We start from the raw sequence: 21,829 nt of genomic DNA on the forward strand, positions 1-21,829 counted from the left end.
AGTTGTAATCTCGCGATCTCTGAACTGGAACGTGACTCAAAATGGCGATAGAACATAGCGCTAATTCATGAGCGGATGTCCCAGCTTGCAGTCTGTGATCAAGTCAGCCGTTAACAGCCAGTGATGGATAATACCAGAGAAGAAATAGCTTCGCGCCATTGTCATTTTTATAAATTTTGATATCATTTGTTTGTTTAAAATCCCGAGTGAACTCGAACGGGAAAGGAAAACTTCACAGGTAATAATGTCAACGGTAGCTACGCTATTAGCATAGAAGCTAACAGGCATATTTTAAGCGTAAGTATTAGTTAATTTAAAAGTCGCCATGAGCTTTAAAGCTAGGACAATTCGTTTTCTTGTGATAAAATTGAAGTATTTTACTGCATGCTTATGTTTGGCGGAACTTGGCGGTTACTACTTGTTCCGTCAGAGTGCCTGACCCGCTCAATATGAAGCGCACTAGTGTTTACATATACTAGTAAATTTAATTTAACCACCAAGAGAAAAATTGCTTTTAGTTTGATCTTATTGTATCTCTTGCTAAATGACATTTAAAGGTGCAACTGAGTGTTTGTTGCTTTGATAGCAAAACGACTGGTGAAATCGTGTTGAATAATTTCTTCCTTGCTTAAATGAAAGTGTCATCCAGCTTTGAAATAGCGCGGATATCTTATGGAAATGTATACTTTTCTGTTCTTTGAATAAGGCCTTCTTAATTTTCTTTATTTGGACACCCTGCGAGGTAGCCTGTGTAGCACTGATTTGCTTATATCGATGCACTGTACAAACACAATCCAAATAATTCAGTTAAAAAATGTTTATAACGAATAAAATATATATTTTTATTGAGTATTTATTTTTCAGATTTATTTTGCCACTCATAACTCACAATCAACAAGTGGGTTTCATAAATTAGAATATCATCAAAAAGTTTTTCAGTTATTCAGTTAAAACCTGCATATATGTATTACACAAAGTGAAAAAAAATCAGAAAATTTGATAATTACATATAAGAGAAAAAAAACTAAATATGGAAATGCTACGTTGTGATTTGTGCTTTTTTCAGCTATAAGTCAAAGCCATCTAAATCAGCAGAAATAGATTTTTTTATATAATGCTTTTTGTAATATGAGTGTATAAATATTAGTTTCACATTTTGAATTGAATTACTGACATAAACGATATTCTGATTCATTGAAACATGTTAAAACAGATTGTTGTTTAGATTGATACCGCATCAGTTTGTCTCTCTGCACATTTGTACTGCCTTTCATGTCTTACAAATTGTCATTTTGTGTTTTCTTACTTCATTTTCATTTCTTCTACTTCATTCTCACGTACCTAACCAACTGAATTTCAGTTTAATGTTCTTTGTAGTTAAGTATGTTCATAAATTATGGAGAAAATGTATTAATGTAGATGCTTAAACCTTACATATATAATATATTAAAATGTATAATATTTTCTGAAAATATACTTTACTTTCTTCCATCCATTTTGGGCTGGTAGTCTAGGGAAATAAATACCCCTGATCAAACTATAATAACTAAATATTTGCTGCTAGTAGATATGGAGTTGCATATCCACATTTCCTTTCAATAGACAATGAGTAAAGACAGTGAAATTGTCGAAGCAGGTGTAAAACTTGCACCTGGTGGGTAAGAACTGACACGTGATCAGTGTACAATGCTCCATTACAGATAAAAAGAACAAAATACAAATAAAATATACAAAATGGCGAAGGGACAGAATTACCTGCACCTGTTGGACCGCTTTCCAGCATCGTGGTTGTCTCAAAGTTTCATTGCGCTTTTTAATGGTGTGTTGATGAAAAGGAAACGGTTTCTAGTAATGGTTTTTAAAGGGTAATTCTGCACCGATCGAGCTTTATTCTTGTTTTTAGTTTTGTTTCTTACCTTTGGAAAGCACAAGACAAACTGTCAGTGTAGTTTCAGTTTGTTTTTGTTGTTTTGTCCAACTCTGTCACTTGTACTTGAGACTTTTTCCTGTCTCATATTTTTTTCTGTTAGTTATTACTGTATTGACATATATACACTCTTACAAAGTGGCCTTAGGGCTGATTATATGTCTCTGTCATTTTTTGGTTAACATTAAAAAGAAATAATATTTCATGGTTGTTATTTTCCCCCTCGGTCATTCTGTAGCTCTGTTCTTTTGTAGCTTTTGTCATTTTGTGATCAACTTTTGAGGGTAAAAAAAAAAGAGTCTTCTGCCAAGGAACGTTTTGAACCAAGCATGAAGCAGTTTTTACCTGTCAGGGAACATTTTGTACCTGCTTTGATGTTTTCAAAAAAATTTTCTGTTTTGAACTCTGTGGGCTGTTGGTAAATATCAATATGACTCCTGAAAATGTCCAGCAGCCAGACGTTGACTAGTCATTTTGGTTTGATTAGGTGTCAAAATCTGTCAAACTGCATTAGTGTCAGTTGACTCTAACAGGAATCAACCAAAGTGAAAGGCAATACGCTGTTTACACGACGTCTTAAAAATAAGCTGCAAAATATTTATTAGCCCACAATGTTATGGGAAAAAAACACTAATATTAATGGGCTGACGTCCTGCTTTGTTTCCCAGTCATGGCGGAGGAACGTCGGCAGAAGCAATGTTCGGTCAGCCTGCCCACAGAGTCCATGAAGGCCATGGCCGAGTCAGTGGGAGTGGGGCAGCTACAGGAGGAAAGCTGTGCGGCCCTTAGCGAAGAGGTCAGCTACAGAATCAAGGAAATTGCACAGGTAATTTATTAAAACTATTTTTGTTTTTGTTTGCTCTGAGTCTGAAATAAAAATCTCAAATATCTTAGCGATTATACGTTTTCTTCTTCTTCTCCACAGGACGCTCTAAAGTTCATGCATCACGGGAAGAGACGCAAACTAACCACCAGTGACATAGACAATGCCCTGAAACTAAAAAACGTGGAGGTAAGTGGAGTTTAGAAGCGAAGCAGGACAGTTTTGCTGTTTCATGTTCGGGCATTTTACTGATGTTTTCCATGTTGCTCTCTGTGCTGTTAGCCCCTGTACGGGTTTCAGTCGCAGGAGTTTATCCCTTTCCGCTTTGCGAGTGGCGGTGGAAGAGAACTTCATTTCTACGAGGAGAAGGAGGTCGACCTCAGCGACATTATAAACACGCCTCTTCCAAGGGTTCCTTTAGATGTTTCTCTCAAAGGTACACAGATTATCAAGATTACAAGCTGCTTTTCTCTGCTTTAGGTGTTTTCAGTGGCTTTTGAATAGGTTTACGATCGATATTCGTTTCCTAACAGCACACTGGTTAAGTATCGAAGGAGTTCAGCCGTCAATTCCAGAAAACCCACCGCCAGGTTAGTCAGGTTTAATATTTATTTTCAGTATCTTAAAACTGGAAATTGTGATTTATTTATTTATTTAGTCTTAAATGGGAACTTGGGCATAACTTTTGTTCCTTTCCTTTTCAGCATCAAAAGAGCAACAGAAAGCTGAATCAACAGAACCGCTCAAAGTGGTCAAGCCTGGTCAGGAGGAGAAAGGTGCAATTCAAGGCAAAGGTCAGAACACACCAGCTCCTGATAACAAAGGTCAGTATTACTCCTTTCGTTTTGGAGGAACTTCTTCAATAATATTTTTGTGCGCTTTCCCGTTTTATATTATAATTCCACACATTTTATCACCATTTCTACACCGAATTGTTCTGGTTTTTTGGGTTTTTTTTTGTTATGAATGCTCTGAGGAAGAATGTCTGATCTCCATTGAATCTAACAATTTTGTCCTTTTCACAGGAAAGGAGAAGGGTCTGATCAGGTTGAAACCACGCAGCACCCACGAGCTTTCTGTAGAGCAGCAACTCTACTACAAGGAAATCACAGAGGCGTGTGTTGGCTCCTGCGAAGCAAAACGAGCCGTAAGTTTTACTGGTTTTTCAGTATGCAGGGGCAATAAATCATTATTTTAATTTAAAGTTTCCCCCAGAAAACTTGCTAAGCCTGGTAGTTGGGTGCTAGGGCAGTCATTCATCCAGCGGCCGTCGTGTTTTTGAGTTAAAAAATGTTTAAAGTTGACAGGAAATTTGAAAATATGACTTGATAATTATGTGTTATTTAAAGGTTGAAGATTAATTCCTCAACAACAACTATAAAGACTTAAAACATGCAAACATTTTAAAAAGACTTAAGTAAATAAGCAATGCTTAGCCTGGTGGGGGCACAAGTAAGGCCTGGTGGCCCGCCAGGCTTATAGTACAGTGACTGTTACTTACTGTAAATGCCAACTCATATCTTTCTCACCTCTGTTGTTGTGGGTAAGCCTCTTTTTTTTTCTTCTCACAGGAAGCGTTACAGAGTATTGCTACCGATCCTGGACTCTATCAGATGCTCCCAAGATTCAGCACGTTCATTTCTGAAGGAGTAAGCATGTCTCCCAACTATTTCTAATTTTCTGAATAGAGATGAACCAGTAAGTCATTTCTGAGTTCTGAGTTTGACCAGCTCTGCTTCTTTTTGTAATATAAGACATAATAGAGGAAAAAGAAGCTGTAGGATATTTGATGAAAGTGGAAATCTTTAATCCAGCAGAAAATGAAGAAATTACAAGATTTTCCAAATTTAAGTGTAAAATCAAATGTGTGTAACTTGTATCTGATTTTTCTGTTGCACTTTTTGGAGGTTAACAAAGCAAATGTGGTTTGATGCGTTTGTAGAGCAAATATTGGAGCATTTTAGTTTTTAATGACTATGATTTTTCCAAACTTGACACTGCCAGCCAATAATCACTGCTGATCAATGAAAAACTGGCATGTTTTTGTTTATTATTTTGCCAGTGAGATCAGTGCCTCTCTAGCTCCGTAACATTTTACACCAGATACAACACCCGCACACATCTTTGCTGACTTTATTCTCTCTCCAAAGGTTCGTGTAAATGTGGTGCAAAACAACTTGGCTTTACTGATTTACCTCATGCGGATGGTCAAAGCTCTAATGGACAACCCCACTTTGTATCTGGAAAAATACGTGAGTATAGAAAACAAACGAAATATAACATGTATAACTTAAGAGAAATAGTTACTGTTTTGATGCAGAGCGATGCGTTGTGTTGTTGTCTTCAGCTGCATGAGCTGATCCCGGCGGTGGTCACCTGCATTGTGAGCAAGCAGCTCTGTTTACGGCCAGATGTCGACAACCACTGGGCTCTACGAGACTTTGCGGCTCGTCTGATGGCCCAGAGCTGTAAAACGTTCAGCACAACCACCAATAACATCCAATCCCGTATTACCAAAACTCTCACCAAGGTGATTTTTCTGGTTCAACTCCATTTCTTTTTTTTTTTCTCTGACAGAATTTATGTTTTTTGCATAAACCTACTCTTTAACTAAGAAGAGTATGTTTTTGACAGTCAGTTAAACAAATGAGTGAACTAAACACTCCTATGTTGGATTCTTCAGATGTCTTCATATTTTCCAGTTGTACCATGATTGATATGTTGGTTTTTTTGGCTCTAAACTTTTCTCACATTAAATCAAATTTCAGATTTTTTTTTTGTTTGTTTTTGTCCTCCAGAGTTTGTTGGATGACAAAACCCAGTGGACGACGCGATACGGGTCCATCGCAGGGCTCGCTGAACTGGGAGCTGATGTAAGTTCGACCTAATTTCCTTGTTTACCAAACTATATAAAAATAGAATTGAAATATTTTTAAAATAAATCTGATTAAAATCCTTTTTTCAGGAATTTTGTTTAAATATTTTACTATCTTCATCCTATTGCAGTTTGTTCAGTCCTCAAGATGTGCAGATTGTAGATTTTTGTTTAGATGATGAAGAAGATGATGTAAGGAATGTTATAAACACAAAACATGCTTAAAGTTAACTTCTTGTCTGTCTAAATAAAACTTGAGTTCATTTTTTCCTGCCTTCTGTCACGACTCTGACTTGTCGCGTTTCATAGGTGATAAAGACGCTGATCCTTCCTCGGCTCGCTGTAGAGGGCGCTCGCATCAAGGCAGTGATGGACGGGCCTGTAGTGTCCAACATCGACAGGATAGGAGCTGAACACGTTCAGAGCCTCCTTCTGGTAAAGAACGGTTTTCTTTACCGTTTGCTCCATAATGTACTTCCATATGCTGAAAACATAACACAACGTCTACACCTTTGATTTGAAAGTTGAGCTCATAAGTTTGTTTTTTTTTTTGTTTGTTTTTTTTTTTCAAAGAAACATTGCGCCAGCGTCATCGCCAAAATACGGCCTCAGCCGGACAACGTGGAGCAATACCGGACGGACTACGGCTACCTCGGGCCCATGCTGTGTTCTCATGTAATGAAGGCCAGAACTCAAGCAGCGCTGCAAGCTCAGCAAGTCAACCGGACCACCTTAACAATCACACAGGTCAGAAAAACACAAGTGGAGGTGAATCAATTTTTGGACATTAGTAAATTAAGCTAGTGGCAATGATCTAATTTAGATTTACACTCAGAATCCGTTACGATGAGACGTCCTAAGAGTTGCATGCTGTTTATTCGTATGTGATTAAATGTTCTTGCAGCCTCGTTCCACGCTTTCAGTCTCACAAAGTGGGTTGAGTGGATCAGGTGGGCCTCGCACTCCCAGCATCATTAAGGTCCCGAGCTCCCTCACCCTCATGTCTCCAAGACCCGGTACTCCGTCTCAGCCGTCGCCACCGGCAACAAAGTACATTGTGATGGGAACCAGTGCGGGAGCTGCCTCCACCCAGCAGGTAATCATTTTTTCAGTTTTAGTTTAGTTAGAGGACCAATAACCAGGAACTCTGTCCAGGGGAATTTTTTCTAAATGTAGAATCTGATTTAAAGTTTTTCTGGTTTTTCCTTTTTCTCTGGTGTCATTGTGTAAATAAGATTTCTCTAATCATTAATTGTTGCATCAGCTGATCCAATATTCCTCCGTCTGTCCGTCTGGTTTTCGATCTGGCCACTGATCTTTTCAGACGTCCGTTCATTTGTCCATCCATCGGTCCTTCTAGTCATTTGTCCATTCATCTGTCTGTCTATCCATTTCTTTTTTTTACAGTTTGTGGTTTTTCCATATCTGCCAAAAGTCTGTTTTTTGTTTACATTTGGACAGAAGTTTTGAAACGACACTTTGGGAAACTATGGAACTTTAAAACAAAAAATTTGCTGGAAGCCTGACATAAATGCTGTAACAAAAATTTCAATAACTAACTTAACTTGCACCCCTCTATTTTAAAATCAACTACCACTATATGGCAGTAAACTTTTCTTTTGGCCTTTCGTTTAGGTCATCACCCTTAGCTCCTCCCAGTCAGCCTCACCAGTAACCAGCACTGTTCCCAGTGCGACTTCCACACTGCAGCCCTTGGTAAAACTGGAGCCCGGCAGCGGTTCTGGACTCACGGCTCCCCGGCCAATGCAGAAGTACATAGTCGTATCTCTTCCCTCGTCTGCCTCCTCCCTGGAGACCAAGAGCTCTGTGCTTCCATCCTCCATTTCCTCGACTCAAGTCGACGGAGGGATCAAGCTGGAGCGCTCCGATTCCCCCGCAGCAAGTACCCAGTCCCCACACTGACGTGTTTTGGTAAAGAAGAGTCTTCTCATCTTCGAGTTTTTCTCGACCGAACCTAAAGGGGTCCACTTTGGAGCGATGCGAAGAGAATTATGTGAACTCTTGACTGATGAGAGCAAACATGGCCAGACTTTGTAAATATCTTGATGCTCAGTGGAAGCTGAACAGTCTGTGAAATCATCAGCATTTCAGCTTATATTCTAACTGATTTCATGTCTTTTTTTACCCTAAAATAAATTTGATTTTGTATTAAGTCTTGTGTGTTGTGTTTGTGGAATTAATGTTAAATATTTGTTTGTTGTATGAAACAATAGAAAAAGAAAAGAGCTTGGTGGCTATCCAATGAAGCAAGAGGTGTTAAAGCAAAAAAAAAAAAAAATCATTGTTGGAAGATGGAGTGCAAAAAGATTAAAATAGGCAACATTGATAACATACAAAGAAATACCACTCTGGCTAAATATAACGGGTGTTTTCAAATCACTTTAACATTACTTGCAAATTTCTATCGTTGAATTATTTGGGACTTTTGTTGAAACTTAGAAAGACTAAACATTTTCTATTTTAGTTTGCTGCAGGTTCCCAATCAACTTTCCGTTGACTAAAAGCCAGATTATTGTGACCTTTTTCTATTTTAAACTCAGAAGTTTAAATGCAGTAAGACTGCTATGCCTTTGAGCAAGTTGAGGAAAATCCAGATGACGGGATCATTGTTTTGTGAGGCAAAAATGGGGACTCGAGTTTTAGACCCTTAAGTTGTAAAAAAATAACTTCTGGTTGCACTTTTGAGTTGTCTCTAAAGACTTTAGGCTTGACTTGGACTCATGAGACTCAAATCTTAACAGTTTTTATCTCATGTAATGAAGAGTGAAAGTTGAAGTAGTGTTTAGGCACAAATTGTTCCAAATCAATAATGATCTTGAGCATTTTGTCTTGAGTCAATTTTTTTGTCCTACTAAACTTCTTAAAACTACTACTATTTGACTACCTAACTATGTTACTATAATAGGTTTGTTATTTTGCCGTAAGTCCGTTACAGCAGTTCTGTATGGAAAAACAGGTCAGTATCCCTTAAAACTATAGAGAAATGTGTGAAATGATACCCAAGTCATACAGTTTTAAAGCAGTTCTAAATATTTCTGAATTTGCTTAAAAGAAATCACTTCTATTTTTGCCATTTAGTGAATTTAAGTAATTTTGGTAACCCTAACAGATTTATTACAGGAACGTTTTAGTCTGATTTTTGCCAGAAACATAACATGAAATGTAAATTTTCCTTTTTACATAGTTTGTGGTGAACGGATTCAACCATAGCTTTAACAGCCATTTTATTTTGAAAGGACAGTCCTACGAATCGTGACTCTTTCCTTGTGGAACTAGAGTTAATAGTTAGCAGTTGTGATTTATTCAAATAGATATCTACCTATCTGCTGTAGTAATAATGAATTTCAGAGTACGGCCTTCAACAAAAGAAGACTGCAAAGACATATCGAGGATGATAATGGTGAGTTGCAGGCAGCTAGCTGAAACTCCTTTCTGCTTTCGAAACACTTGCAAACCTGAACGTTATTTCCTTATATTTTGTGTAGCAGTAGTTGCAGGGTTGTTACTCTGTTCAGATTGATTTATTGTGGTTGGAAAATGTTGTACGATATGATTATATTTCTGAAATTCGCAGGAGCTAGCGGTGTATGAAAAAATGCCCGACCAGGTGGAAATCTCTCACAAAGGTAATAGACTGAAAATAAGGTATAAAAATTAAAATATCTGCTTGCGGAGTCCAAATTAAGACTCGTTGTGTATTTGCTATTTTCACATACACGTTCCTGTCAAAGTTCAGACTTGCCTAATAAAACAGATGGTGCAATTTTAAATATTTGCCAGCAGATGTCGCCAATTCACAGTTGTTTAATTGAGACAAAGGACTTACGATAAGGTTTTGTTTGCATTATTTTTGAGGAAAACAGTAATTGTAATCTCATTAAACATATCATTACCCATGTGGAAAGTATGAATATTTGATTAATGATATATGTAAATTCCTTAAAACGTAATGGTTTCTCATAAAGTGACCACAAGTTTTTGTTTGTAAACCTTGTGGTTTTTGTTTTTCACATTTTGGTCTGATATCTGCAAAGGCAAAAGTCAAGCAGGTGGAAAATGCATACCCTGTGAGGTTACATATTAGAGAAACTGCAACCAAACATAGGTAAATATACAGAGAGCGATACAGCAGCACTTGCAGTGTTGGTGAATGTTTAGCTGGGTTGGTTGATCGAGTAACATTATGCAAGCACCACTTCTTCTGTAAACCGAAAATAATAAAAACTCAAATTACCATCCAAAATATTCAGATGCAATTGGAAAATTGAATCTATCCAAAAAAGCACATTATTTATTCATAACTTTATATAAGGCATACCGTTTGTTTGGTCTGTGAAAAGATTAGGAATAAAAAGTGTATTTTTGCTAATCTGCCTTTGTGTGAATTCAGAACTGGAGCGTGACGGTTTCTGCCAGAATCCCTTTTTTGAATGTCTTGTTGCAGAAGTTCCTGAGGAGCACAAATCTAAAGAAGGTAAATAAACACTGAGGTCCCAACATCTGTTTTCCTGTTTTAGAGACAAATACAATGCATGCAGAGAGTGCGCTTTGTAATTGTTCTTAGGGTTATTTTTTTATGTTTGTTGATTTTTTTGTTTGTGTGTTTTGTGTTCTTTTGTTAGGATTTACAGTCGTGGGATATGCTCTGTACTTTTACACCTATAGTACATGGAGAGGACGATCAGTATATCTGGAAGACCTGTATGTGATGCCCGAGTTCAGAGGTACAAAATGTGTTCTCCTAAATATAACATTTTTGTATCGTCTTAAATGTATTGTTTTAGTTACCGTCTTTGTAATGTCCCTGTATGTTTTTGAAATTCTTTTGCTACAGGAAATGGCATTGGCAAGGGTTTATTGTGCAAAGTTGCTGAGGTATGTTTTACTTCATTTAGTATCTACTCTGATGCACACAGATGACTGTGGACGTGCTGCTGCAGCTCAGAAGAAAATGTATTTTTAACCTGACTGCCAGTATGTGAACATATTAATAATGTTGTGCTGTGATCCAGTGCATGGTTAATCAGAGGAGTGTTGTGTTTACCCAGGTGGGGAGAAAGAAGGAGTGTGTGCGGCTGCAGCTGTCGGTGCTCGACTGGAACACGCCATCAAGAGACTTCTACGCTGCCAAAGGAGCTCAGGATCTCACAGTCAGTGAAGGCTGGCACTTCATTCGCTTTGATGGACAGAACCTCGACAATTTAGCTAATGAAGCTCCTAAAGATTAAATGTATTACAACAGCTGTAAACTATGCTCTGCTGTAATATTTTTTATCTATGAATAAATTAAGATATACCACCTTTAATGTATGTCTTCACGTGTTTGAACGCATGCATTGACTTCATTAAGTAGCCAGTTTAGCAGAGATTGTAATTAGCTCCTGCACTTCTGTCAAGAGACATTTCTCAGTTTCTCAGAAGCACAGTGTCTGGACCTTAATTTGGATTACCAGAGTCATGTGATCAATGGTGTCCAAAGCTTCTTCTTGAAAATAACTGCATCAGTTGTTTAGCCTCTAGTTAAGCCGTTTAATGAATCATTAGTGTGTGTGAAAGAGATCGATCCAGTAAGAAACATAATGGCAAGCATGGAACCAGCAAAAATATAAATCAGAACATAATTTATATTCACTCATATTCAGTAAATTTAAATACAATTGTAAAGTGCATTTCAGGAACGCAATCTACAAAGTGAGGCACATTAAATAATTACACACAGACTGATGTTTTCAAGTCTTTATTTCTGCTAATTAGGGTGAGGCCTAATTAAAGCTATATAGCATTTAAGATTTCAGTGTAACAGGCCAATAAAAACATTTCATTATAAAAATGTGGTCTTAGATAAAAGTATGCTATATTTTAACTTAGTGCTTAAAGGTTGCTGTTTTCAAAAGGCACTCTTATTCTGACAAATGAGGCTCATTGGACACAAATTCTAATTTATGAAATATGACTGTATAATGTGTAATGTATATACATAAGTAATTTATTATGCAACTTTCAAAGACCATAACCTAATTCATAAATACCTCCTGCCACCTTCACAAACAGTGAAGGTCAATATAAGTTACAATGTTATATAGCTATATTCTGTTTAATTATTAAACTTTTTGCTCCTACAAAATTATAGCATTCATCATCCTCTTTATTTAACTTTTGTCTGGAGTTGATATGTGCTGATTTTTGAATATGAAGTGAACTGAATTAAAAGCAAAACATAACATTGTTATTTCACTCAAACGTACTTGTAGAAAGCAAGTCATGTTATCTTTTGCTGCTCTGCCAAAGTTTGGCCACCAGGTGTCGCCAAAGATGACCTTTGAAAACTTCGAGTAACTTTATTCCACAGATACGCAAAATGCGACACCATTTGTGTGGAGTACGAGGTAGTGAGCAACAACAGAAAAATCTGCTATTCTTTGGAAGGCGTCATCGTCACGAAATTGGAGCATATGTTTTTTTTTTTTTTTTTTGTTAATTTAGTTTTAAATTAATAAAAATCAATAGTCAATCTTCTGAATGAGAGCTTATTGGGGAACAGTTGGACTGACTGGCTGATATTCACATTCACACTACTCTCAGCAAAAACTATTTGAGTCACTTTTCTTTAAATAATAAAGTATTTTCATTTGTTACTAGACTGTCCCATGGAGCTCTTTAATGACTGGACAGAAATCTGTAGTTTTATGTGGGGGTACAAGCAATGTTTGTAGACATGTGGGAACCTTGGACAGCCAAGATTGTTCTCAAGTGAATTAAAGCATCAACAAAAATCAAGACAAGCATAAGAAGATGTAAGCAGTTTTGCTAAAAGTTCTTCCTGGTGGCATTTGAAGAAAAATTAATTTTTTATTTTTATTTTGGAGCAATACTAACAACCAAGTTTAATAATAAGTTTTAGCCAAAGAAGAGACATTCTGTAATGTATTTCTACAGGCGTTCTAAGCACAGTTTAGCTGAATTATAAGGTATCTTCTGGTTTCCATCTAAGCCTTGATGACAAACTGGTGTCCTTAACTTTTCATGGACTTGACTTTGAGACTGTTAATAATTTTCAGATTTTCTGCCCAGGCATTGGAAACCAAAGTATGTGTGACAAAAAAAAAGAGAAAAATAAACACCTCAGAAAGTAGCAGGTGAAATTCTGAGCACAAGGAAAAGTAGTTTTCCATGTATTTCTGGAAATGTTCTACCATTACAGTAAGAAAATAGCTTCGGGGAGGTTTTTAATGTTTTCTGGGCAAGAATGTTTTATCTTGTTTCTAAAGGTTAAACAGAGGTTTTCAATATTTTTGGATTTGTTATCAGCAACCCACAACATGATGCAGCCACTAGTGGTTTTAGCAGGATATGGAGTATTGGTTTTCTATTTTACATACCAGTTTAAATGTATCTAAAAGCTCCTTCTGAACTTCTTATAGTTAATATTTCATCATGTTAACCGAGTCTAAGACCTCTGCTGTAGGTTTTCCATGGGGTTTTTTTCATCCAAGTGGCATCGTTTTACTAATTTGTGACTTCTTAAGGTAGTTGTTTGCAATAGATGGACAATGACACTCCACACTTGTCAGATTTTTATTTGTAAGTAATTTTGAAAGACATGCATCCTTTTCTCTCCAGTTAACAACTATGCCCTACTTTGTGGCGGTTCACCAGAAAAAATTATGATTTTGTTGTAACATGTAAAATGTAAAAAAGTTGAAAAAGTTTACATATCATGAATCTGGAGATCAGGGTATTTCCTGTTATTTGGTTACAACTATAGTTGTCACCTGGACTCTATCATTAGTAAATATATTGCTGAAATGATCATAACTACCAGACTTAATGAAAGAATCAAGTTTTTTTTGCTTGTACAACTAAATATGCGGCAGGTTTGACAAAACAGGTACAATAAATGTGTTTTATACAATAAAGCACATTCAAATCTTCAGTGCAAACATATTACATTATAATTAAAATGATCCCATATTTTTAGTTCAAATAATCTCATCCTCTGTGGTTGTATAAAAACATTTATGGATTTCTGAATCTTTACACAATCCGATTGGGAGTCATTGCAAACCCTTTGAGTACAGAAAAGGAAAGGTAACCTGCAGTAACAGTTTATACATCACAAATCTTACTTTGCATCGATGGAGTTAACATCTGATCAAATTCACAGCAAATCCATAAAATCAAATGCTGTCAAATTATTCACGCCGTCATTTCTTAGTACGCTAAGTAAATTTAAACCTTCATCATGATGAAAGGCTCTGCTGACGTTGCCTCAGACATAAGCGTTCCTGCCGTAGTTGCTCGGTGCCGCCTGAGACGTTGCCACAGTAGACAGCATGTGTCTCCTGGAACCTGGCTGGTATGGGTAGGACCTAAAAGAGAAAACGTATTTCAGGACAAAATATAAAATCTTGAGCTGACTGACGTAACGAGAGATACTCACGTCTTTTCACTTGGAGAATTTAGCTTGCAAGCGCACAGCAGGCAGGAGCCTCCACAGATTGCAAGTACAGCAGATGACCAGCCGATGTAGAGGGCCTGTCCAATCTCATACCTGAAACATGATAATGTTTATCTTGTATTTTCTTATCCAGCGCTTATGCCACGGTAAACTATATAGGGTTATTGTTCTGTTGTGAAATGCTCAGATGAACTTACTTTGTCCCAGCGTAAAGCTGGTCGAAGAACTGCTGGGTGATGTTGGCTGCATACCAAGACACAGCAATCATGGTGCAAAGCCCTACGAAAAGACAAAGACTTGTTCACCTTAAGTATGTGAAATACAGAGAAAAATACAAACATGTCCATTATGGCAAATACATGGCTTTAGGGGTATTAAAAATTTAGTCCTGATAGACGGCTTGGCATAGAGGGCAGGCAATAAGGAATGTTACATGTTTGTGATAAAAACAGTATTTTATAACGGCTGTGTGCTTTATTGAGTTTTGTTATTTGTGTAGTTGTGTGCAGTCGTCTCTGGTCCCAGTCCAACTGTACCTTTGATAATTCGTACCGACCTTTTCATTCATGAACAAACCATTTTTTAGCAATTTACTTAATCATCCTTGCATATTTGCTTTGTTCCTTTGGTGTGTGTCATTTTAATGCACAATATTATTATTTATATGTTTGAATGAATTTTATATTAAACCTTTTCCATTGGTTCTGATCCCAGTTTGGATCATTTAGCTCTAATGTCATATGAGAGATTATGGCATCTAATCAAATCAAATAGCAAAGTGATCTTCCTCCTGAACACATTATTTTTATCTTTATGACGACGTTAGTATTAAGTGACATAGTAGAAAATAGAAATGTTTTTCTAAATCATTTTCTGCCAAAGCCATGAGAAAGTCTTAAAATTTGCCCAATCTGTTTATTTTAGACTTTAGAACTGAAGTGGCCAAAGGCAGTCCAGATTTCTCATTAAACTATGCAACACCCTTTTTTTAAATCATCAAATGTAAATGATAAATTATTATAAATTTAATAAATTAAAAGAAATCAGAGGCTAGATTCATCATTATTAGCAAGTCGCAGTGTACGGTTACTAGTAGCAACACTTGCTGCCCGTCAAATCAGTCATAAATCATAAGCCCCCACTACTTGATACAACCAGTACAACCAAAAATAACAAACTGGTTGGATAAATTTTTTTGGATGTGTCTTCTTATGTTTAGGACTTTGACCTTGAATTGTTCATGTTGTGATTTTTATTTCCACAATTCTCAGACTTTTGTTAATCTATAGTCACCTGTGAACAGACAGTTCTGTTTCCTGCAGGATAACCTTTTCAACAGATCATCCATTTACTGATAGCTTGTCTTCTGTGCACAAAGGTTGGCGCATTTGACATATTTACCTAACAAGGTGTTCAGTGTAGAAATGAGGTTAGGGGGACTTCTCTTATCACAGTTCTTTGGTTATTCACCTCTGCTGGCCACACCTTTTTATTTATTTGAATTGTATTTGAGAATTTGGAGTTCAGTAACTCCACTTTTATTGCGCCGTTAAAGCTGTACCTTGAAGTAAAAAGAACACCCCTCCGATCGCCGCGATCCGGCCTTTCAGAACATAGTTTTCTCCGCATACTTTGGTGCACTGCATCCCCACGAGGGTCGCCACAAGGCCAAACGCCCCAAACAAGATGGAGGCGATCATCAGTGCTCGGGAGGCCTGAATGTACCCTGTGTGAAAACATTAAGTGAAGCATTAGTGGTTTGCTTAGAAACCTACTTTCTCCATGTAAAATGGCGTGGACGTTAATTTCCACTGGTGACAGTAATGTTGATGAGGAAGGAATGGTGTGGCTTCAGCCACATCATTCACTGTTGCACAAGCTCTGCCAATGTTGTTGTGAACATTGTTTCCTGATCACAGCCAGAGCTGTGTTACAACACAACAACAGCTTTTAATAATAATAATAAAAAAAACATAACAAAAAATACTTAATATAGTATCACTGTGCTGTTAAAATGCTTTGTAATGTGTTTGTCTTAAAAACAGCCAACCAGGAGACCTAACAGTGCCTACAAATGTTTATCATTTTTTTTTGAAGCTATAAAATCTTTCTTTTTTTCATATCTGCTAGTGTTTCCCAACCCTGGGCCTCAAGGCACACTGCCCTGCATGTTTTAGGTATTTCCTTGCTTCAGTCCAGCTGATTTCAATCGATGACTGATTAACAGGTGTTTACTGAACTGCAATCAGTTGAATCAGGCACATTAAAGCAGGGAAACCTCTAAAACATGTAGGACAGTGTGCCTTGAGGAACAGGGTTGGGGAACACTGTCTGATGCCACATTACCATGTAGAACCAAGTGAAAGACGCTACAGTAAACAACTTTATGTTCCTTTGGCGACTTCTGAAATCTTAGCATATGGTTTTGTGAAGTAATATCGGAAGAGGTGAAGCCAATATGCCAGACTGATTTATGACTAAATGATATTCTTTGAGAGCATTTTAAAACTTTATGACTTCATTAAGTGTTTTTTTTTCTTTTTTGCTGCTGAAGTTATTGCACTGTTTACTTTGTTCTTTCACCTTATCATATTTTATATTACATGTGATTATGACATACTGCAGCCGCTACAGTAGAAAGCTTCTGGCTATTAAATGCTCCACGCTGTTATGTAGATTAAGTCAAATATTGACCACAGTCACATTCATAAAAACGTTCTAGAAATGAAACTATTTCCTCCTTAGACTTTGCTGCTTTTACATTGGTTAGATTAGGTTTCCATTGTCTTATTACCATTTCCTAGCTCTTAATTTCTCAGTCAAGTTAAGAGTGAAATTCAAACACAGTTTTGTCCAGACCACATACCATTTAGCGCCAGCAAGGATGGAAAATCTCGGCAGTTGTGAACCCCTGTGGCGTCCGTTGCGCAGGACATCCACAGATTTTCATAGACGGTCGAGGTGGTAATAACGCTACCGTCCACGGTAGACTCTCTCCAGTATCGATTTGGAAGGGCCACGCCAGCCATAATCCATCCCAAAAAGCCCAAAAAGCACGCTAAAGCTTCCACAATTGGATTCATTTTGTCCTCTTTCTTTTTTTTCCTGGCTTGTCCGAAACGATCTGGTCAGAGACCAATTACCAATTTTAACCGTCCAAGCTGTCTTGTTGCCCAAGGATCTATTGGCCACACGTCCACAGACCAGTTCCCTGTAAACCTTGCTCTAAAGTGCGACAAAACCCTGCAAATTAATGATTAATTCCAAACACCCCACTTATAATTTTCCTATTATTCAGGTTTCTATTGAACCTTTAGAAAGGGTAAATGTTTATACAACTTGCAGGACCACAAAGCGCCAGAGCCTTTCAATCTTCCCCACAAACGTCTATAAACCTAACGCCATGTATCACCCCCCCCGGTCATTCGCTCTGGACTCTATGTCAACAAAATCAAGTGAGTTCTTGATGGGATTTATCAAGCTCCGACTCCTTGTTACTCCCTGAGTGGAAAGGGACGATGGGAAAACGTTCAGCCCCTAGAGGTTGGTCAATAAATATTGACCCCAAGATGACCAAGTTGGGACACAAGGACGTTTACTTATCTAACATCTCAAAAGGCATAATCAAAGCTGGAAAGACAGACTCAATTCCCTTTAAGACAAATTCTCTGTTCTTGTTCAGCTGGACCAGACAATCTGCCAAAGACCATAAAGTTGAACATTTTTCTCTGTTCCAAAAGTTTCAAATTTAATATCAAAAACTGTTTGACTTCAATGTTATGTTGCCTCATGAACAACTCTAAATTTACAAGGTAAAGCTGTAAATTAATAACTACTTTAAACTATTTGGATCTCAATATGATCAAGAACAGCACCCACAGACAGCTTAAACTAATATTTAAAGTCATCTGAATTGTGCATCAGTAACATATGATGAATTACGCTCATGATAGTTTTTTGCATAATGATACTGAAATGATACTTTCACCTAAATAACTGGACTTTTAGCCCAAATTAGGCACTTTAAATTCTGTGCACACCTAAGAAATTAATTCACCAAAGTCGATGCGTACAAAAATATTCTTCCTATGACTTTGAGCTCTGTATTGGTTTTAAACAAACCACACAAAGTTTAAGGAGGCAACTGGTGGAACTGAGCACTACACAGCAGAAACACAAAAATGTAACTAGTTTTTCTTGTCTAGTTTCTACTGGAAATATCTCAGTATACTTGCAATACAATAAAACTTACTTGCAAGTAACTTCTCAGTAAGATAATGGAGCTTCTTTTAAGCAAATAATTCTCAATACTCATTCAAAAAAAAATTCTAGTTTCACCAGCAGATTATTTCACTTATGGTTAAAATATCTTATAAATTAAATAATCTGCCAGTGGAGCAAGTACGTTTTCAAATCAATATTAAGCAATTACTGTCTTAAAAGGATCTCCTCAAAAATTACTTTTACATTATTTTTGTTCTGTTTCAGATTAACTACAACCTTTGCAATGAAAACCAGGCAAAAAAATACTTAAGATTTTGTGTTTCTGTACAGCATATTGCACATGCATTCAGTTAAATCTGACTGTACAGTTTTAGTAAAAAACAAAGGTAAGCTTACCTTACATCAGTTTGGGTTAATAAAGAAGTATGATTGATTTATGTAAAAAAATCAAAGCAGAATCTTAAATTTTCTCAATATCTGTATGTCTGGAAAGTGCGCAGTCAGCTGTTTAACTTTGCTGAATCATCAGAGAAATGCTTACAAACACAATAGTGTGCAAAAGTGATAAAAGCTAAGATTTGGTTTCTTTTAACAAATATTTCACACTGCATATTTTTCAATTTGCAAATACACACGCATGCTTGGCATTCTACATGGATTTTAGTTTTCTGCCGTGTAAAACTTTGGCAGCAGATGAACCTTTCAGTCAGTTACCTGGGAGAGCAAAGAGGGAAGGAAATTCCCGACAGTCATAGACCCCCGTAGAATCGCTTGCACAAGACATCCACAGGTTTTCATAGACGGCAGAAGTTAAAATTACGCTCCCATCTTGGGTCGATTCTTTCCAATATTGATCCTCCAGTGAAACGTAAACTAGTATCCAACTACCAAAACCCAGAAAAAGTGCTGTAACCTCCATAAAATCCTGCATCTTGGAGGTAGCTTTCTATTAATTATTACAGGTTATAGGTCCTGCGTCTGCCAGGAGCTCTATTCACTACATCTGTGCCTGATATTCATTTTGGGAGTGTGAGAACTGACTCAGGATTTTTTTTTTTCCTTCCACGTACAGCCAAACCTGGAAATTTGAACATTGATTTGTTGCTGCGGTTGGGCTATTCCCGCCCAAAATTGATGGCTCTCACCCACAAGCACCCACCTAAGAGCTTGACGTGTTAAGAAGGATTTTTATGTTCTACAATAAACTCTGTTTCAACAGGGATTTAAATTGAAGCACCAAAAGTTTATAAGTGTTGCATTTTTAAAGAAAATAGACTTTCTTATACTACATTTGGTAAATAATGATTAATAATTACATTTTTGATAAGGAACATAGTTTATTGTAGAAAATGAGCTACACACAGAGTAAAAATTGATTATTAATTACTATTTAGATTTAGATTTTTTTTTCTTTAACTATAACTTGCATTATATTGTTGCGCAAGTTTAATCTGAAGATTCTCACTTGTTTAATCAAATCATCATCTTCTTCTGCCCTGTCGATGACTAATTTGGCAGCTTCAATTTTATAGAAGGTTATTTCAACATCCAAAAGCAAATATTTGCATACGTGGAAACACTAAACTGAGGACAGAGCAAACAGAGAGAGCTGATTGAAGTGTGTAAGTGATCTATTGAAGGCAGAAAGAGTTTTTTTTTTATTTTTTTTTACACCGGTTAACCATTGATAGGTTTTGCTGCAAGACAATAGATGCATTGACTAAATCTTTAGGCTTTCTTTTTATTCTTTTTATTTTTTACTACTTTGCGTTTTTTCGGTTAAAACTTGACCGTGACCTGCCTCTTCTGAAACCTTCTCATAATTAATCTTTTATGACTATCAAACATGCAGACAAATGCAACAAAACTCTTCAGCTTTCTACCAACGTGACTGCTTAAAGCAAGCGGAGATGTTTACCTACTGAATCCACTTAGACAAATGTTTGTTTATAGTCTGTATCTTATCGCAGGGGAGTTCTTGTCTTCAAAAAAAAAAAAAAAAGCGGTTCAAAGTGCTTTGTCACAGTGCTTACAGTGTGAAACAGGTATTAAGTTTGGCTCCTGATTATTAGCCTGTTAATGTTTTATTATTTTATCCCTCACTTCTGTTATCTGAATTATTTATGCACTCATGTCCGCACTGACCTCCTCAATTTTAAAGCCTGGCAACCTTGCGGGGTTTGCACCAACCTCAAGGCATGAACACTGTTGAGTTTAAGTGGAAGTTTTTAATCTCATTTAGGGATTTTTTTCGTTGTTTTTTTGCTGATGTCAGTGAAATCAGTTATTGCACATAGTTACTGTATAAAATGTGTCAGGTCACGAGGCGTCTACGTGTGTGTGAGCCGTTAGGTTTCTATAATATGTGGGAACAAGGACGGGGTGTGTCAGATAAATACACACCTGTGTCGAGTTTTGATTACAAATGGCCGATGAGTCGGATCCATACTGCATATGACACCATCTCTATTTGTAATTACCGTATCAGCTATGTGATGACTCAGTCTCTTCTGACAATCTAAGCTGATAAAGGAGTTCAGTTGATTCCAAGATTTTTATTTTTTTATTATTTGTTACTGACTCATATGAAACGTGATAGTGAGAAGCTTAAAAAGTGCCTCCCTTTCAAACAACCAACCACCTGCATTTGACAGGACATATTACCTAACTAAACAAAAGGTGGACTGAAACAATCCTCCTACTGAAACCAGCAGCGTTCTTTACGCTGAAGCAGATTTTTTTATTATTATTATTATGGTAATTAAAGATTTTGCATTATCTATTTATGCTGTGAAATTAAAGGGCGAGATAAAATGACAACAAACAATAAATCCTTTCAGTGTGTAAATTTCATCTCACAAACAGCGAGCATGCAAATGTGGTGGAAAAATGTAACGCATAAATAGAAAGTATTTGTGTGAATGTGTGTGAACACTTTTAAACTGCTATTACTCTGTTGAAACACATTTAGATTCAGAGTCACTTTTTTTTTGTTTTGGTAGAATTTTATTATCACAGCTCATATTTTGACTTGGTAATATTTGCTCACTTTGGCTTGGAAGATTTTTCCAACTCAGTTATTTCCTGTCTTCCGATTTTCTGACAGATTTAGCTGTGAACTCGGGTTTGGCTGTTACAAAACCAAACATTTCTTATTTTTCTGCTCGGACTCAGTAGGAGGGTGAAAAATAAATTCCCTTCTGATCTTTTTCCACCACACACCTGAAAGTTTGGGGCTGAAACTGACTGGCATCTGGAACTATTTATCTTGTGATTTCATCCACCTTGAGGAAAACACAAAGATGCTGAAGATCCATTTATTATTGGGTCTACTATGAATTCACACGCTCTCCATCTACAGGAACCATTGACTGCACAACTGAATTAGGTGCATCATCACCTGAAAGTGAGTAGCGTTCACTTCTTAATTGCTGCGTTTCCATACCAACAACATCTTCATTAATAGTCTGAATGAAAAGGTTTTGCTTTCCTTACGTTTTA

At 36.9% G+C, this 21,829-nt stretch overlaps 3 protein-coding genes across 5 annotated transcripts; 2 read left to right on the plus strand and 1 right to left on the minus strand.

Annotated features, from left to right (window-relative positions):
• Positions 1-15: 15 nt before the first annotated feature.
• On the plus strand, positions 16-7,798 carry taf6 (TAF6 RNA polymerase II, TATA box binding protein (TBP)-associated factor). Of its 2 annotated transcripts, XM_008427668.3 has the most exons (15): positions 17-238; positions 2,596-2,753; positions 2,853-2,939; positions 3,033-3,186; positions 3,284-3,340; positions 3,455-3,574; positions 3,776-3,897; positions 4,322-4,399; positions 4,901-5,002; positions 5,098-5,280; positions 5,549-5,623; positions 5,935-6,060; positions 6,199-6,372; positions 6,530-6,721; positions 7,261-7,798. In XM_008427668.3, exons 2-15 carry the CDS (start codon positions 2,598-2,600, stop codon positions 7,546-7,548), a joined length of 1,914 nt encoding a protein of 637 aa, XP_008425890.1. In that variant the 5' UTR covers positions 17-238; positions 2,596-2,597; the 3' UTR covers positions 7,549-7,798. The 2 variants fall into 2 exon arrangements, with proteins under 2 accessions (XP_017164213.1, XP_008425890.1); XM_017308724.2 differs by having other exon boundaries at positions 16-238; positions 3,455-3,897.
• A 1,010-nt stretch (positions 7,799-8,808) lies between these two features.
• sat2b (spermidine/spermine N1-acetyltransferase family member 2b) lies at positions 8,809-10,952 on the plus strand. Its single transcript, XM_008427667.3, has 6 exons — positions 8,809-9,046; positions 9,221-9,272; positions 10,037-10,120; positions 10,269-10,370; positions 10,481-10,521; positions 10,695-10,952. Exons 1-6 carry the CDS (start codon positions 8,984-8,986, stop codon positions 10,872-10,874), a joined length of 522 nt encoding a protein of 173 aa, XP_008425889.1. The 5' UTR covers positions 8,809-8,983; the 3' UTR covers positions 10,875-10,952.
• A 2,255-nt stretch (positions 10,953-13,207) lies between these two features.
• Positions 13,208-19,400, minus strand: LOC103475793 (claudin-15-like). 2 transcript variants are annotated; one of them, XM_008427665.3, is made up of 5 exons: positions 19,043-19,400; positions 15,666-15,830; positions 14,302-14,383; positions 14,087-14,197; positions 13,208-14,015 (listed from the first exon to the last, which is right to left on the minus strand). In XM_008427665.3, the coding sequence occupies exons 1-5, from the start codon at positions 19,257-19,259 to the stop codon at positions 13,916-13,918; spliced, it is 675 nt and encodes a 224-aa protein (XP_008425887.1). In that variant the 5' UTR covers positions 19,260-19,400; the 3' UTR covers positions 13,208-13,915. The 2 variants fall into 2 exon arrangements, with proteins under 2 accessions (XP_008425887.1, XP_008425888.1); XM_008427666.3 differs by lacking the exon at positions 19,043-19,400 and adding an exon at positions 16,971-17,918.
• Between the last annotated feature and the right edge of the window lie 2,429 nt (positions 19,401-21,829).

The sequence above is a fragment of the Poecilia reticulata genome, chromosome 14 (assembly GCF_904066995.2).
Source record: "Poecilia reticulata chromosome 14, P_reticulata-male-v2, whole genome shotgun sequence".
In the NCBI taxonomy this organism is placed as follows: Eukaryota; Metazoa; Chordata; class Actinopteri; order Cyprinodontiformes; family Poeciliidae; genus Poecilia; species Poecilia reticulata.

What these genes read in the sequence shown, in the direction of transcription:
- taf6 (XM_017308724.2), top strand. Translation starts at nt 2,598, where the DNA reads ATGGCGGAGGAACGTCGGCAGAAGCAATGTTCGGTCAGCCTGCCCACA. An exon ending in TCCAGAAAACCCACCGCCAG is followed by an intron (nt 3,341 to 3,454) that starts GTTAGTCAGGTT and finishes TTTCCTTTTCAG; the next exon opens with CATCAAAAGAGCAACAGAAA. An exon ending in ACGTTCAGAGCCTCCTTCTG is followed by an intron (nt 6,061 to 6,198) that starts GTAAAGAACGGT and finishes TTTTTTTCAAAG; the next exon opens with AAACATTGCGCCAGCGTCAT.
- sat2b (XM_008427667.3), top strand. Translation starts at nt 8,984, where the DNA reads ATGAATTTCAGAGTACGGCCTTCAACAAAAGAAGACTGCAAAGACATA. An exon ending in ACATATCGAGGATGATAATG is followed by an intron (nt 9,047 to 9,220) that starts GTGAGTTGCAGG and finishes TGAAATTCGCAG; the next exon opens with GAGCTAGCGGTGTATGAAAA. An exon ending in GGTGGAAATCTCTCACAAAG is followed by an intron (nt 9,273 to 10,036) that starts GTAATAGACTGA and finishes GTGTGAATTCAG; the next exon opens with AACTGGAGCGTGACGGTTTC.
- LOC103475793 (XM_008427665.3), bottom strand. Translation starts at nt 19,259, where the DNA reads ATGCAGGATTTTATGGAGGTTACAGCACTTTTTCTGGGTTTTGGTAGT. An exon ending in TTCCCTCTTTGCTCTCCCAG is followed by an intron (nt 15,831 to 19,042) that starts GTAACTGACTGA and finishes GTTTTCACACAG; the next exon opens with GGTACATTCAGGCCTCCCGA. An exon ending in AATTCTCCAAGTGAAAAGAC is followed by an intron (nt 14,016 to 14,086) that starts GTGAGTATCTCT and finishes TTTCTCTTTTAG; the next exon opens with GTCCTACCCATACCAGCCAG.